Genomic DNA, 11,888 nt, shown 5'->3' on the forward strand with positions numbered 1-11,888 from the left:
CCTATGTAGTCCTCTATACAGTCCAGTATATAGACCACTACAGTCCTCTATGTAGTCCTCTATACAGTCCAGTATATAGACCACTACAGTCCTCTATGTAGTCCTCTATACAGTCCAGTATATAGACCACTACAGTCCTCTATGTAGTCCTCTATACAGTCCAGTATATAGACCACTACAGTCCTCTATGTAGTCCTCTATACAGTCCAGTATATAGACCACTACAGTCCTCTATGTAGTCCTCTATACAGTCCAGTATATAGACCACTACAGTCCCCTATGTAGTCCTCTATACAGTCCAGTATATAGACCACTACAGTCCCCTATGTAGTCCTCTATACAGTCCAGTATATAGACCACTACAGTCCCCTATGTAGTCCTCTATACAGTCCAGTATATAGACCACTTCAGTCCCCTATGTAGTCCTCTATACAGTCCAGTATATAGACCACTACAGTCCTCTATGTAGTCCTCTACACAGTCCAGTATATAGACCACTTCAGTCCCCTATGTAGTCCTCTATACAGTCCAGTATATAGACCACTACAGTCCCCTATGTAGTCCTCTATACAGTCCAGTATATAGACCACTACAGTCCTCTATGTAGTCCTCTATACAGTCCAGTATATAGACCACTACAGTCCTCTATGTAGTCCTCTATACAGTCCAGTATATAGACCACTACAGTCCCCTATGTAGTCCTGCCTGGATAGTGAGTGAGGGACTTCGGACACACCCCTTGACTTTGAGACGAGAAAAGGAAGTTTGAGAAAATCCCAAACAAGAAGAAGTAAGTTAAAAAATGCTGATTCATTTCTGGTTTTGATGAGTCATTCCTGCAGCCCTCTGTAGCCTAATGTGAGGGCCTTTAACCTGTTTATGTGGTTAACACAAGCTCAAGGGATTTTAACTTTTGTTCTAAAAGATTAAATCCATCAGTAAATAATACCCCTCTGGTCATGTGACATTGGTTTAAAGCCTAATATTAGATATATATTTATAAAAAAATCATAAACATGCCGTAGCCTGCATGTTTACCGCCGCTTGTCTCGGGGGAGTCGGTGGAGAACCAAGCCGGAGCTAAAAGGAGAGGTCATATTTCTGCGTGGAGAAAAGCGTCTATAACCACCTTTCGCCCATGTGACCCGGGAATCATGTTGTTGGTTTGACTGACGCCTAATTTCATACACATCAGCCTCATCATGTGATCTAATCCATATTCATGTGTAGAGAGCAGCTCGGTTCAGTCGGAACTGGAATAACGGTTTATTCAGCAAAAATCCACGGTTGCAATTTCTTTCTTTTCTTTTCTCTTTTTTTTACCACTTTGTGAGAATGGCTTTAGATGTGTACTGTGTGTTTGTGTTTATGTAACAATATAATGTGTACTAATATTACTACCAAGGCAGTTTTTTTATCTCTTCTGTCGCGCTGTAAGTCTTTGCTCCTGCTGATGTCGGGACTGAAAATGTGTCCTGAGATAACTTCTGTTGTTATATGGCACTATCAATAAAATGTAATTGATTTGAATATATAACTTTGAATATATAACAATACATGTATTTATCTTGATTTAATCAGGCAGTTTCTAAAAGAGAAAAAGGGGCTTTCACAAGTGAAGCAGATGCACACAGTTGCGCATCAAACGAGGAATTAAAAGTTAAGTATCATTGAAAAACATGGTGTAATAAAGCTTTTAATATCTGGAATCTGGGGAAGGCTTTAATTTCCTTTTGTTTGCATGGAAACCAGTTATACCAATGTGAATCACTACATGTAGATGAGAGAAGAAGTAAACCTTTATCAATAAATATAATTTATTTGTGACTGTAAGGAGGTCCATTTACTACACTTGTTCACATTAAAGTTTGTCCACAAATGATAATTGTATTTTATCCCTATGTTTGAATTAAGTAATGCTTTTTTTGTCTCTTATTTATTTATTTTTAATACATATTTAATTGTTGGAGGGAGCCTGAGATGTATAAGCTTCTCTGTAACCATAAATTACCATAAATAATCTAATTTGTTTACATTTAAATTAATCGTGCAATGCATTCAATAATAATAATAATAATAATAATAATAATAATAATAAATTCTCAATGTGCTCCAGAGTTAAAACATAAAAATAAAAACAGGTTTAATAATGGTATTCTTTGTCGGGATCCCCTTTGTCTTTGTGGGCGTGGACGCGCGTGTGTGTGCACGAGCCGCTGTTGATTGTGTGGACGTGAGCATGCATGCAGACAGACAGGGAAGTAACCAGGCGGGCAGACGGGGTTAATGTATAGCCTGGCAGAGAGACAGGCAGACAGACAGGTCCCCTACGTCACAGCCCTGGGTTGGGGCTCGGTGAGGGGTTGGGACCGGGAGGAGGAGGGGGAGGACCCAGCAGTGGAAGCAAGGAGCGACGCGGAGGCGCGGATGTGTGCACGCGAGCCTCCGTCTCCTCTCACGGCAACGTTGTTACGAAGCGCGCGCGGATGCACGTTCCCGTGTGAGCAGAGCGCGCGGACGAGGCGGAGGAGGAGGCCCGCGGCAGTTGACTGGGTAAGTGCGAGCTCCTTCTCGCAAGCTAAAAAGTGTAGCTAGCATGCTACCCTGCTATGATACAGCATTAACGCCGCCCCTCTAACGCTAAAACAGCTCGCGAACACAGTCACGCGCAAAGCGTTACATTATCAAATCATCAGCATACGTGCACGCCGGGAATGTTGCGCATTTTTTTGGCTGAGTTTTTATTTTTGTAATTTTCTTTAATGCTAGCTTGAGTGACGTTGAGGGAAGTTAGCCGCTGCTAGCTTAAACGTAAACATTAGCGTCGCTTTCACGGTGCTGGCTCCAAAAACAACCGGACTACTGACCGTCCGAGCTCGTGAGGCTCCCATTGACGTGACGCGTGCGTTGTCACGTCTTTTTTTTTTTTTTAAAACGTTAACGTCAGCGACTTGTTAAAAAAACTGCTAGCGCCGTTAGCCACTATCACAACAAGGCGAACTGCACGGAGCAGGTTAGCGACCCCTCGTCCGCCCCTCAGCCCGCTGCCGAGTCACGCTACCCGGGCAAACCTCCGTGTGAATACGGCTCTGTTAAAACACCAAACAGGTAATGTAAGCTTGGCCTTTCGCTACCAGATGACTTGACCGGGTAGCTAGCCAGGTGCTAGCCGCACCTAGAGGACCGCAGCAGCGTTACCTTTCTTTTTATCGGTGTAGCTGTCAACACGGAGAAGGAGTGTCTGCCTCCCCAGCCGAACGGGCACCGGGGACGGATGCTAGCACAATATACTAATGATTTAGTATCTATTTCACGTAAAGATGACTTTTGTTGCTTTGTAGTGCATCTGCTATAACATACCAGTACGGGCAGGGCACGCCCAGTCCCCGTCCGTCACCGGCGGTTTCTCTCGGTACCCGGTGTACCGTCACGGCACCGAGCAGTTTCTCTACGTTTTTATGTTCATAAATTAAGCCATCAGCACATTGCAAAAAGGTCTGGTGAGTCGCTTTAAGACTGTGTGTATAGTTGTATCATTTTTAACTAGTGTGCCACCATGCTTTCATGCTTCAGTCACCGAGTATTTTCTGTTTTTTCATGTTCATAAATTAAGCCATCAGCACATTGCAAAAACGTCTGGTGAGTCGCTTTAAGACTGTGTGTATAGTTGTATAATTTTAACTAGTGTGCCACCATGATTTCATGCTACAGATAAATTAAGCCGTCAGTATTTTTGCAATAATCTGGCCATCTGAGTTGGCATAATGGTGTGCTGTAACAAGACTTTGTGGATTCAAGCATCCAAGTTTTTTACTAGTGTGCTTGCTTTCATGCTACAGACAGAGCCAGCATTTACTCTCTTTTTCTGCGGACTTAAGTAAATTTAGCCACCAACATATTGCAAAAAGAAATCTTCAGCATTTTCTCTCTTTTTCACTTGTCTACCACGATAGCGAGCTAGACAGCTTTTTCAAATCACTCATATTAACAATTGTTGAGTCGGTGGTTCAAGTCCCTGCATGGACCAAGTATGTGAGGGTGTAGTGGTAGCTGGAGAGGGGCCAGTTTGCCTTGTGGGCACTCCTGGGGTGCCCGTGAGCAAGCTCAGACATATCTATATATATATCTGTATATAGATATGGGTATGGATGTTTTTTGACCCGGAAGCCAGGGAGCCGGTGTAAGGATGCGAGACGGGCACAGCATTTTGAAAACCTGGTTTACCTCATGTCAAGAGAACCGGTAGGGTTGGCGACAGAGAACCAGCTCTAAGTTGCTCCGTAAGAAATGTGTTTTTGTTGGTGATTCTTTTGAAGCAAAGTTGGACTTCTCTGACCTTTTTATGTGCTATTATGAGGCAGCTATTGATAACCTGCACTATTTTCTGTCACATAGGTCCACATTTCAGATACGGATTTATTTCTTCACCTTAATTCATGCGATTATCCAGTGAAGGAGCAATCTTCAGTTAGTTTACCTCAAACTGAAGATTTCCACATTTTATGTGGCGTAAATCGAGGTGAAGAGGAACGATAGCTAATGCAAAGACAAACTGCGGTTCACGAGCGTGTGTGCATGATGCCGACTGGATGTTTTCAGGACTGATGGCTCCACAGTGACATGCCATGGCGTTGATGATCCCCCCGGTGAAGCTCAAATGGCTGGAGCACCTGAACAGCTCATGGATCACGGAGGACAGCGAGTCGATCGCCACGCGGGAGGGCGTTTCGGTGCTCTACTCCAAGCTGCTGGCCAACAAAGAGGCGGTGCTGCTGCCCCAGCAGGTGCTGTGTCTCAAAGGCCCCCAGCTCCCGGACTTTGAGCGCGAGTCCCTCTCCAGCGATGAGCAGGAGCACTACCTGGACGCTCTGCTCAGCAGCCAGCTGGCCTTGGCCAAGATGGTCTGCTCCGACTCCCCGTTCGCCGCCGCGCTGCGGAAACGCGTGCTGGTGCTCCAACGCATCTTCTACGCCATCTCCAACAAGTACCACGACAAGGGGAAGGTGAAGCAGCAGCAGCACTCTCCGGAGAACAACTCGGGCTCGGCCGACCTGCACTCCGTCAGCGAGCGGCCGCGCTCCAGCACCGACGCCCTCATCGAGATGGGCGTCCGCACGGGCCTCAGCCTCCTGTTTGCTCTGCTGCGCCAGAGCTGGATGATGCCCCCCCCGCCCGGCCCCGGGGGAGGCGCCGGGGGCAACCTAAACCTGTGCAACGACGTCATCCACACGGCCATCGACGTGGTCAGCTCTCTGCCGCCGCTCTCTCTGGCCAATGAGAGCAAGATCCCGCCGATGGGCTTGGACTGCCTGGCCCAGGTCACCACCTTCCTGAAGGGGGTGACCATGCCGAACTCCGGGGCAGATATTTTGGGGCGGCGGCTGGCCTCCGAGCTGCTGCTGGGGCTGGCGTCGCAGCGGGGTTCCCTGCGCTACCTGCTGGAGTGGATCGAGATGGCCTTAGCTGCATCAGCCGTGGTCAGCGCGATGGAGGACAACAAGGTGCTGCAGAACCAGGAAGGGCTCATCGGCTACGATTGTTTCATGAACATCCTCATGCAGATGAGACGCTCTTTGGTAAGTTCACGCCAGATCGGACGTATTTAATATTACTTAAAGTCTTCTTGTCTCAATGGAGGCATTTGGAAATCGAAGAAACTTGAAAATGTTCAATTAATAACAAATTAATATTATTATAGTATAATATTATAATAAGCACAAGTCATATTTTGTTGTCCAGGAAGAAAAATATATAAAAATATGAAGAAATGGATACAAAAAAATCAGCATATATTGTTAAATAGGTGAACATTATGAGAGGGGATGTGACATAAAAGGGACAGAATTTAATGGGCTTAATAATACCACGCTCCTTCTTTTGAGTATTGACTTATTATTAGTGTCATTCATACAACCTGAATGTTCTCTATGGAGAAACTTGAAAATGTTCACAACAGTGAATAACAAATGTGCTTTGTCATGAAAGTATTGTGATCAGTAGTCTGCATGGTGCATTAACATTTTTGTGGGTTCTCTGAAATGTAGTTGCTAATACAAGAGTCATTTCAATGTTTCTTCATTGCCGTCTGTAATATGGGGTTTTTATAATTCTACTTTTACTTGCACCGGTCCAAACGTTGATGTATGTGATGGTCTCAGGGCTCGTCGGCGGACCGCAGCCAGTGGAGAGAACCCACGCGGACCCCCGACGGCTTGTGCTCATTGTACGAGGCAGCGCTGTGTCTATTTGAAGAAGTAAGTATTCTACTCTCAGGACACACACAGCACCTCACATGGATATCCTCTTTAGATCCATACAGAGTTACTGCTAAAAGAGAGGAAACATAGTCCTAACTTCTACCTTTTGATGTGGATGAGCACCTATAGACACACGGGAGAATGCATAAGTAAGCATTATCATGTATTTACTTAGTTATCATTAAATACTGACTGATTAATAACTATAATATGATTCATTATTATAAATAATTATAAAAAATAAGAGGGGGTAGGACCAGAAACGTTTTAACCTTCTTCCTTTTCAACATGAACTATATTATTTCAGTCATGTATTTATTGAGGATCCCATTTGCTTGTTTTTCTTTTCTTGCTTTCCTTTTTACTGCTCATTCGCTTTATTTAGTTTGTATTATTATTATTTTTTTAACATGTTCAATAAAGATAAAAAAAAAATACTATTTCCTTATTATTTGTAGGTATCAGATGTATATAATCCTCCGTGTATATGTCTAGATGGGATATCTGTTTATTTACTTTACGTATTTATCGATGAATATATTTTTGGATTTCTAAAGCAGGAAAAACAAAAGTATTGGAGTAATGTTCTCTTACATTGCACGTTGTAAATGTGCTGCTTTGTATTGGCTGTAATCAACAGCAAGGAAACAAACCGTTGTTGATGTGATACTCCAAAGAGAGTAAACGTGTCTGCAGCGGTCCTTCAGTCCCTCTTGTCCTCCCAGGTCTGTCGGATGGCGTCGGACTACTCCCGCACCTGCGTCAGCCCCGACAGCATCCAGACGGGCGAGGCGCCCGTGGTGTCGGAGACCTGCGAGGTGTACGTGTGGGGCAGCAACAGCAGCCACCAGCTGGTGGAGGGCACGCAGGAGAAGATCCTGCAGCCCAAGCTGGCCGCCAGCTTCGCCGACGCTCAGACCGTAAGAGAGTGTGTGTTGTTGAAGATCCAGGGGAACATGTGTTGTTTTTCCATCCAGTAGAGTTCTGCTGATTATAGATGACACATGACATAATGCATTCTGGAGATCACAGTTATGCACCGTATAATTCACAATTATCCTGCTTATAGAACTTCTGGTTTTGCGGCGTCATCTTTTTTACAGTATCTCTCTGTAAAGGAGGCTGCAATCAATCTTCTTACTGAATGTGAGAATCAGAATAGGCCAAGTATGCATGATGTCTTTTTTGGCATTTCTCGAGCTGTAATAGAAATAATAATAATAATAATACATTTATTTATAAAGTGCTTTCCATCAAGTAAGTAAAAACAATAATTAAAATCGGTTCCATAAAAGTAAAGAACAGTTGATCAAAAACGAACAATCCAGAAAAAAACATTCACAGTAAAATTACAATAAAAAATAAAATAAAACAGCAACAGAACTCAGGACTCATATGTAGCAGTAAAAAAGTGTGTCTTTAGCTTTAAAAGGCAAAGAATAGACAGAACTGTTCTGCACAAAGAAATGGAAACAAAGTTATACAGATATATAATTATGGCAAATAAATAAATAAATATATACACAGTTTCTTCCCACATGCTGTCATGAAGAACGGGGGGAAATCACAAAGTATGTGTTTATATGAATGTGAATGTGTGTGTGTGTTTATATGAATGTGTGTGTATGAATGTGTGTGTATGAATGTGAATGTGTGTGTGTGTTTATATGAATGTGTGTGTGTGAATGTGTGTGTCCCTTGTTGAACCAAAAGTCTGGTTGACTTATTTGACGTTATGTTTAACGTACTTACTATTAGAGTTACGTAACAAACAATATTAAGCCAAACTCTTACTAAACTTACAAACATTAACTGTTTGTTAAATAAATACGTTTCCCTCAAAAAGTAACTGAGAATGCAGTTTAGTTGTGGAAACTTCATTTTTCTGTTCTGCTGGGTCACATGGTACGCCGTAGCGTAATATACCGTAGGATCTCACTCCCTCAGCGTCACCATGGCGACGGTGTGTGACGGGGCTTCTTATCTGGTCTCTGCAGATCGAGGCGGGCCAGTACTGCACCTTCGTGATCTCGTCGGACGGCTCGGTCCGGGCCTGTGGGAAGGGCAGCTACGGCCGGCTGGGCCTCGGCGACTCCAACAACCAGTCCACGCTCAAGAAGCTGACCTTTGAACCCCACCGCGCCATCAAGAAGGTGTCGTCGTCCAAGGGCTCCGACGGCCACACGCTGGCCTTCACCACAGAGGGCGAGGTGTTCAGCTGGGGCGACGGCGACTACGGCAAGCTGGGTCACGGGAACAGCTCCACGCAGAAGTACCCCAAACTGATCCAGGGCCCGCTCCAGGGGAAGGTAGGGCCTCACCTTCCTCCCCATCCTCACACCTGGATCTGTTCCATTCAAATTTCATGTATTCACCATGTTATCCAAAATGTGCTTAAAACGTTGAAAATGACACGAAAACATTCTTTTTTAGGAAAACCCAATCAAAGTCATCTTAAAAAGATGATCATAAATCACAAGGTCTCCTTATTTTTCCATGTCACGATTATGCTGGCCAAAATAATTACTAAACAAAAATATGCTTAAAAATCTTAAAATTACATTGATACTGGAATTGCGTTACTTTTTCTTAACGAACAAATATTTTTATTACGTAGAAGTTTTTGGGGTAAAAAGAACCAATCAAATTATATGAATCATAAGGTCTCCCTGTATTAATAAATGATAAATAAATAGAAAAAAATGTATTTTTTAAAATTCAGACAGATTATGGTGATGATAATGGAATATGAAAGTGCAGCCTTCTCCTTCCTCTTTAAACACACAGTAGGAGTTGAGTGGACGTCTGGCTGCACTGCGTTGTGCATGCTGATGTGTGTGTGTGTGTGTGTGTGTGTTGTCAGGTGGTGGTGTGTGTGTCTGCTGGCTACAGACACAGTGCTGCCGTCAGCGAGGACGGAGAGCTCTACACATGGGGCGAAGGAGACTTTGGGAGATTAGGTAAGAAGCACTCACCTGTCGGTGCTGTTCATCTCTGCACAAAAACAAGTGTTGCCAGGTTTCATGGTGAAATCTTAACTGTCACCTATTCATGTATTTATGGGGCCATATAATAGTTAGAGTTCAGAGCTAATTAAACTGAAAACGCCTCATATTTAAAGTTTTCTAACCACATCGCTGGAATCATGCATCGACGATGGCTTCCTGAAAAAATATAATGAATATCTAAAACTCAATTCATTAAATATTTTTTTATTATTCATCATTATGTATGACATACATTAATGTATTACATCCATACAGCCAATAAAACTTTTTCCTTCCATTTTCTTTTCTTTAAAAAAAAAACACAAACTTAAAACACAATGATTTGATTCCATGTAAGAAAATAAAGCATGGAAAAAATATTTAGAAATGAGGGGAAAAAATAATGTTGGGTAACAATCCTTGAGGTATTTTCTTCTCCTATTCAGAGGGGAGCGTTTGAAGGCTGTTTATAATAATAATAATTATATATCAGCAGCACCATTTCTTATAGAGACGCTGAGAGTGAATTCTGTCGTCTCCCTGATAGACGGACACGTTTAAAGACGTCTTTGTGAGTGAAACAGGATAAACATTGATTTAAATCTGAGCGTTTAAAAGATTACATCACAACCGTCTCCAGTTACAGATGGATGGATGAATTGGTTGATTGGTCCTACCTCATATAAGCACAAGTCATATTTTGTTGTCCAGGAAGAAAAAGATGATAAAAAATAATAGATATAAATAAAAATATGATGAAATAGATTGTTAAATAGTGAACATTATGAGCGGGGGTGTGATCTAAAAGGGTTAAAGAGGCATTTTTTATTTCAGCTTTGAAATCGCCTTAATATTATATATAATTAGGGCTGTCAATGGATTCAAATGTTTCTCTGTATTTTGTTGTGAACAGAAAGATAACTGACCGAAGGTGTATAAACACCAGAATATGAAGCCTCCATGAATAGAGATGCACAGATAGCACTTTTTACCAGACTAGTACAAATATTTAAATTTCAATACTTGCTGATACAGAGTACTGCTATTTAATAATACCATTACAGTTCCAACAATACCTTTGAAAACATTCAACTCTGTGTTTTTCTGATACAAACAGAGCAGAGTTTGCAGTAGAGATATTAATAATTAACTGTTTAACCTGCTGTCAGTTACACAGTTAAAATAAATATTAAAGCTCAGAGACTCAGAGGAGCAGCTTGTCACTGACAGGAGAATAGTGCTGGTCCACCTTAAAGGTCAGCCCACCTTAAACCCACCTCTCTCGCTAACAGTCGTTCATTGATAGTTTCATCTTTTATTTTCCATTAATGTGTTAAAAAAACCCGACGTGCATTAAGGCGGTAATTTTTACAGCCCTTTTTCTAATGTATGTTTTTTTATTTATTTTAAAATATAAATGTGTTGTTTTGTTTGCCTGTGTGTACATTGTTATATTGATTTTACTTTTCTTTTTTCAAATCTATTATTATTATTATTTATTTTTTCTGTCATTTCACTGTGTAGTGATTGTGTTTTATGTTGGGACCCCTCGAAAACGAGATGATACATCTGAAGTGGTTTATCCTAAATAAACGAATTTCAAACTAAACAAACTAATATCTTAATAACAAACAATCAAGTCAGTAATCCCTTCAGTCGCCGATGTACGATCCGATGTTTTACCGCTAACATCCTGGATCTTATAATGCGGTTCACGTCCACTAATCGTTTAACGCCTCCAGCACTGACCAGACGTTGCCTGTTTCTACCTCCGGGTTCACGTCTGTGACGATGTGTTAACAGCGCGACCTTCTCTCATTGTTCGGGCCGCACAGGTCACGGCGACAGCAACAGCCGGAACATTCCGACGCTGGTCAAAGACATCAGCAACGTGGGGGAGGTGTCGTGTGGGAGCTCCCACACCATCGCGCTGTCCAAGGACGGACGCACCGTGTGGTCGTTTGGAGGAGGCGACAACGGTGAGGAAACCCCGTCACCAGCTTTCTGTTGAATGACTAGTTCTAAACGGCCACGGCAAAGCCACGCCCCTTATGGACCTTAAACTGTGTATGGAATTCAACGAGACCAATCATCTCTTGATCCTGTTTGAATTACACAGATGATATTTGTCAATTTTGCAAGTCAACGTTTCTAATAACACTGAAAAAACGTTTACAAGCTTATTTATTCGGTAAAAGATGAAGGACAAACTGACAAACATCAGTCTAAACAGAGAGCATGTGTCCTCCTGCAGGGAAACTAGGTCACGGTGACACCAACAGGGTCTACAAGCCAAAAGTAGTGGAGGCCCTGCAAGGAATGTTCATCAGGAAAGTGTGTGCAGGAAGCCAGTCGTCCCTCGCCTTAACCTCCACCGGACAGGTATGACATCACCGCCGCCGTGTTAACCAGACCGCTGTTCATGCCTTCCCCCGGATAGTGATGTGTTTTAATGTCAGGGCTTGTATCGGAGCTCCTCTTCACAGCCTTCGTCTCAAGGATACAGGGTTTGGTACGGGGGCTGGAAATCCTTGAAAACACTTGAATATTAGTGTGGTGTTTCCAAGGTTTGGAAAGTGCTTGGATGTAGACTAAAGGTCTTGAAATGTGTGTTGTATGTGATGACATCTATGATAGAACAGAG

At 42.7% G+C, this 11,888-nt stretch overlaps 1 protein-coding gene across 5 annotated transcripts in view; it reads left to right on the forward strand.

Annotated features, from left to right (window-relative positions):
• Positions 1-2,428: 2,428 nt before the first annotated feature.
• The window catches only part of herc1 (HECT and RLD domain containing E3 ubiquitin protein ligase family member 1), a 57,114-nt gene continuing 47,654 nt past the window's right edge, over positions 2,429-11,888 (forward strand). For 4 of the 5 annotated variants that reach the window (XM_084017572.1, XM_084017574.1, XM_084017575.1 and 1 more), the window contains exons 1-8: positions 2,429-2,553; positions 4,396-5,576; positions 6,159-6,254; positions 6,983-7,177; positions 8,255-8,566; positions 9,121-9,217; positions 11,080-11,223; positions 11,499-11,626. In XM_084017572.1, the coding sequence (XP_083873698.1) occupies positions 4,626-5,576; positions 6,159-6,254; positions 6,983-7,177; positions 8,255-8,566; positions 9,121-9,217; positions 11,080-11,223; positions 11,499-11,626 (1,923 nt within the window). In that variant the 5' untranslated portion in view covers positions 2,429-2,553; positions 4,396-4,625. Of the gene's footprint in view, positions 2,554-2,778; positions 3,109-4,395; positions 5,577-6,158; positions 6,255-6,982; positions 7,178-8,254; positions 8,567-9,120; positions 9,218-11,079; positions 11,224-11,498; positions 11,627-11,888 lie in introns of those variants that run through there. The other variant, XM_084017573.1, reaches the window with a different exon arrangement.

Source organism: Eutrigla gurnardus (assembly GCF_963514095.1).
Source record: "Eutrigla gurnardus genome assembly, chromosome: 1".
In the NCBI taxonomy this organism is placed as follows: domain Eukaryota; kingdom Metazoa; phylum Chordata; class Actinopteri; order Perciformes; family Triglidae; genus Eutrigla; species Eutrigla gurnardus.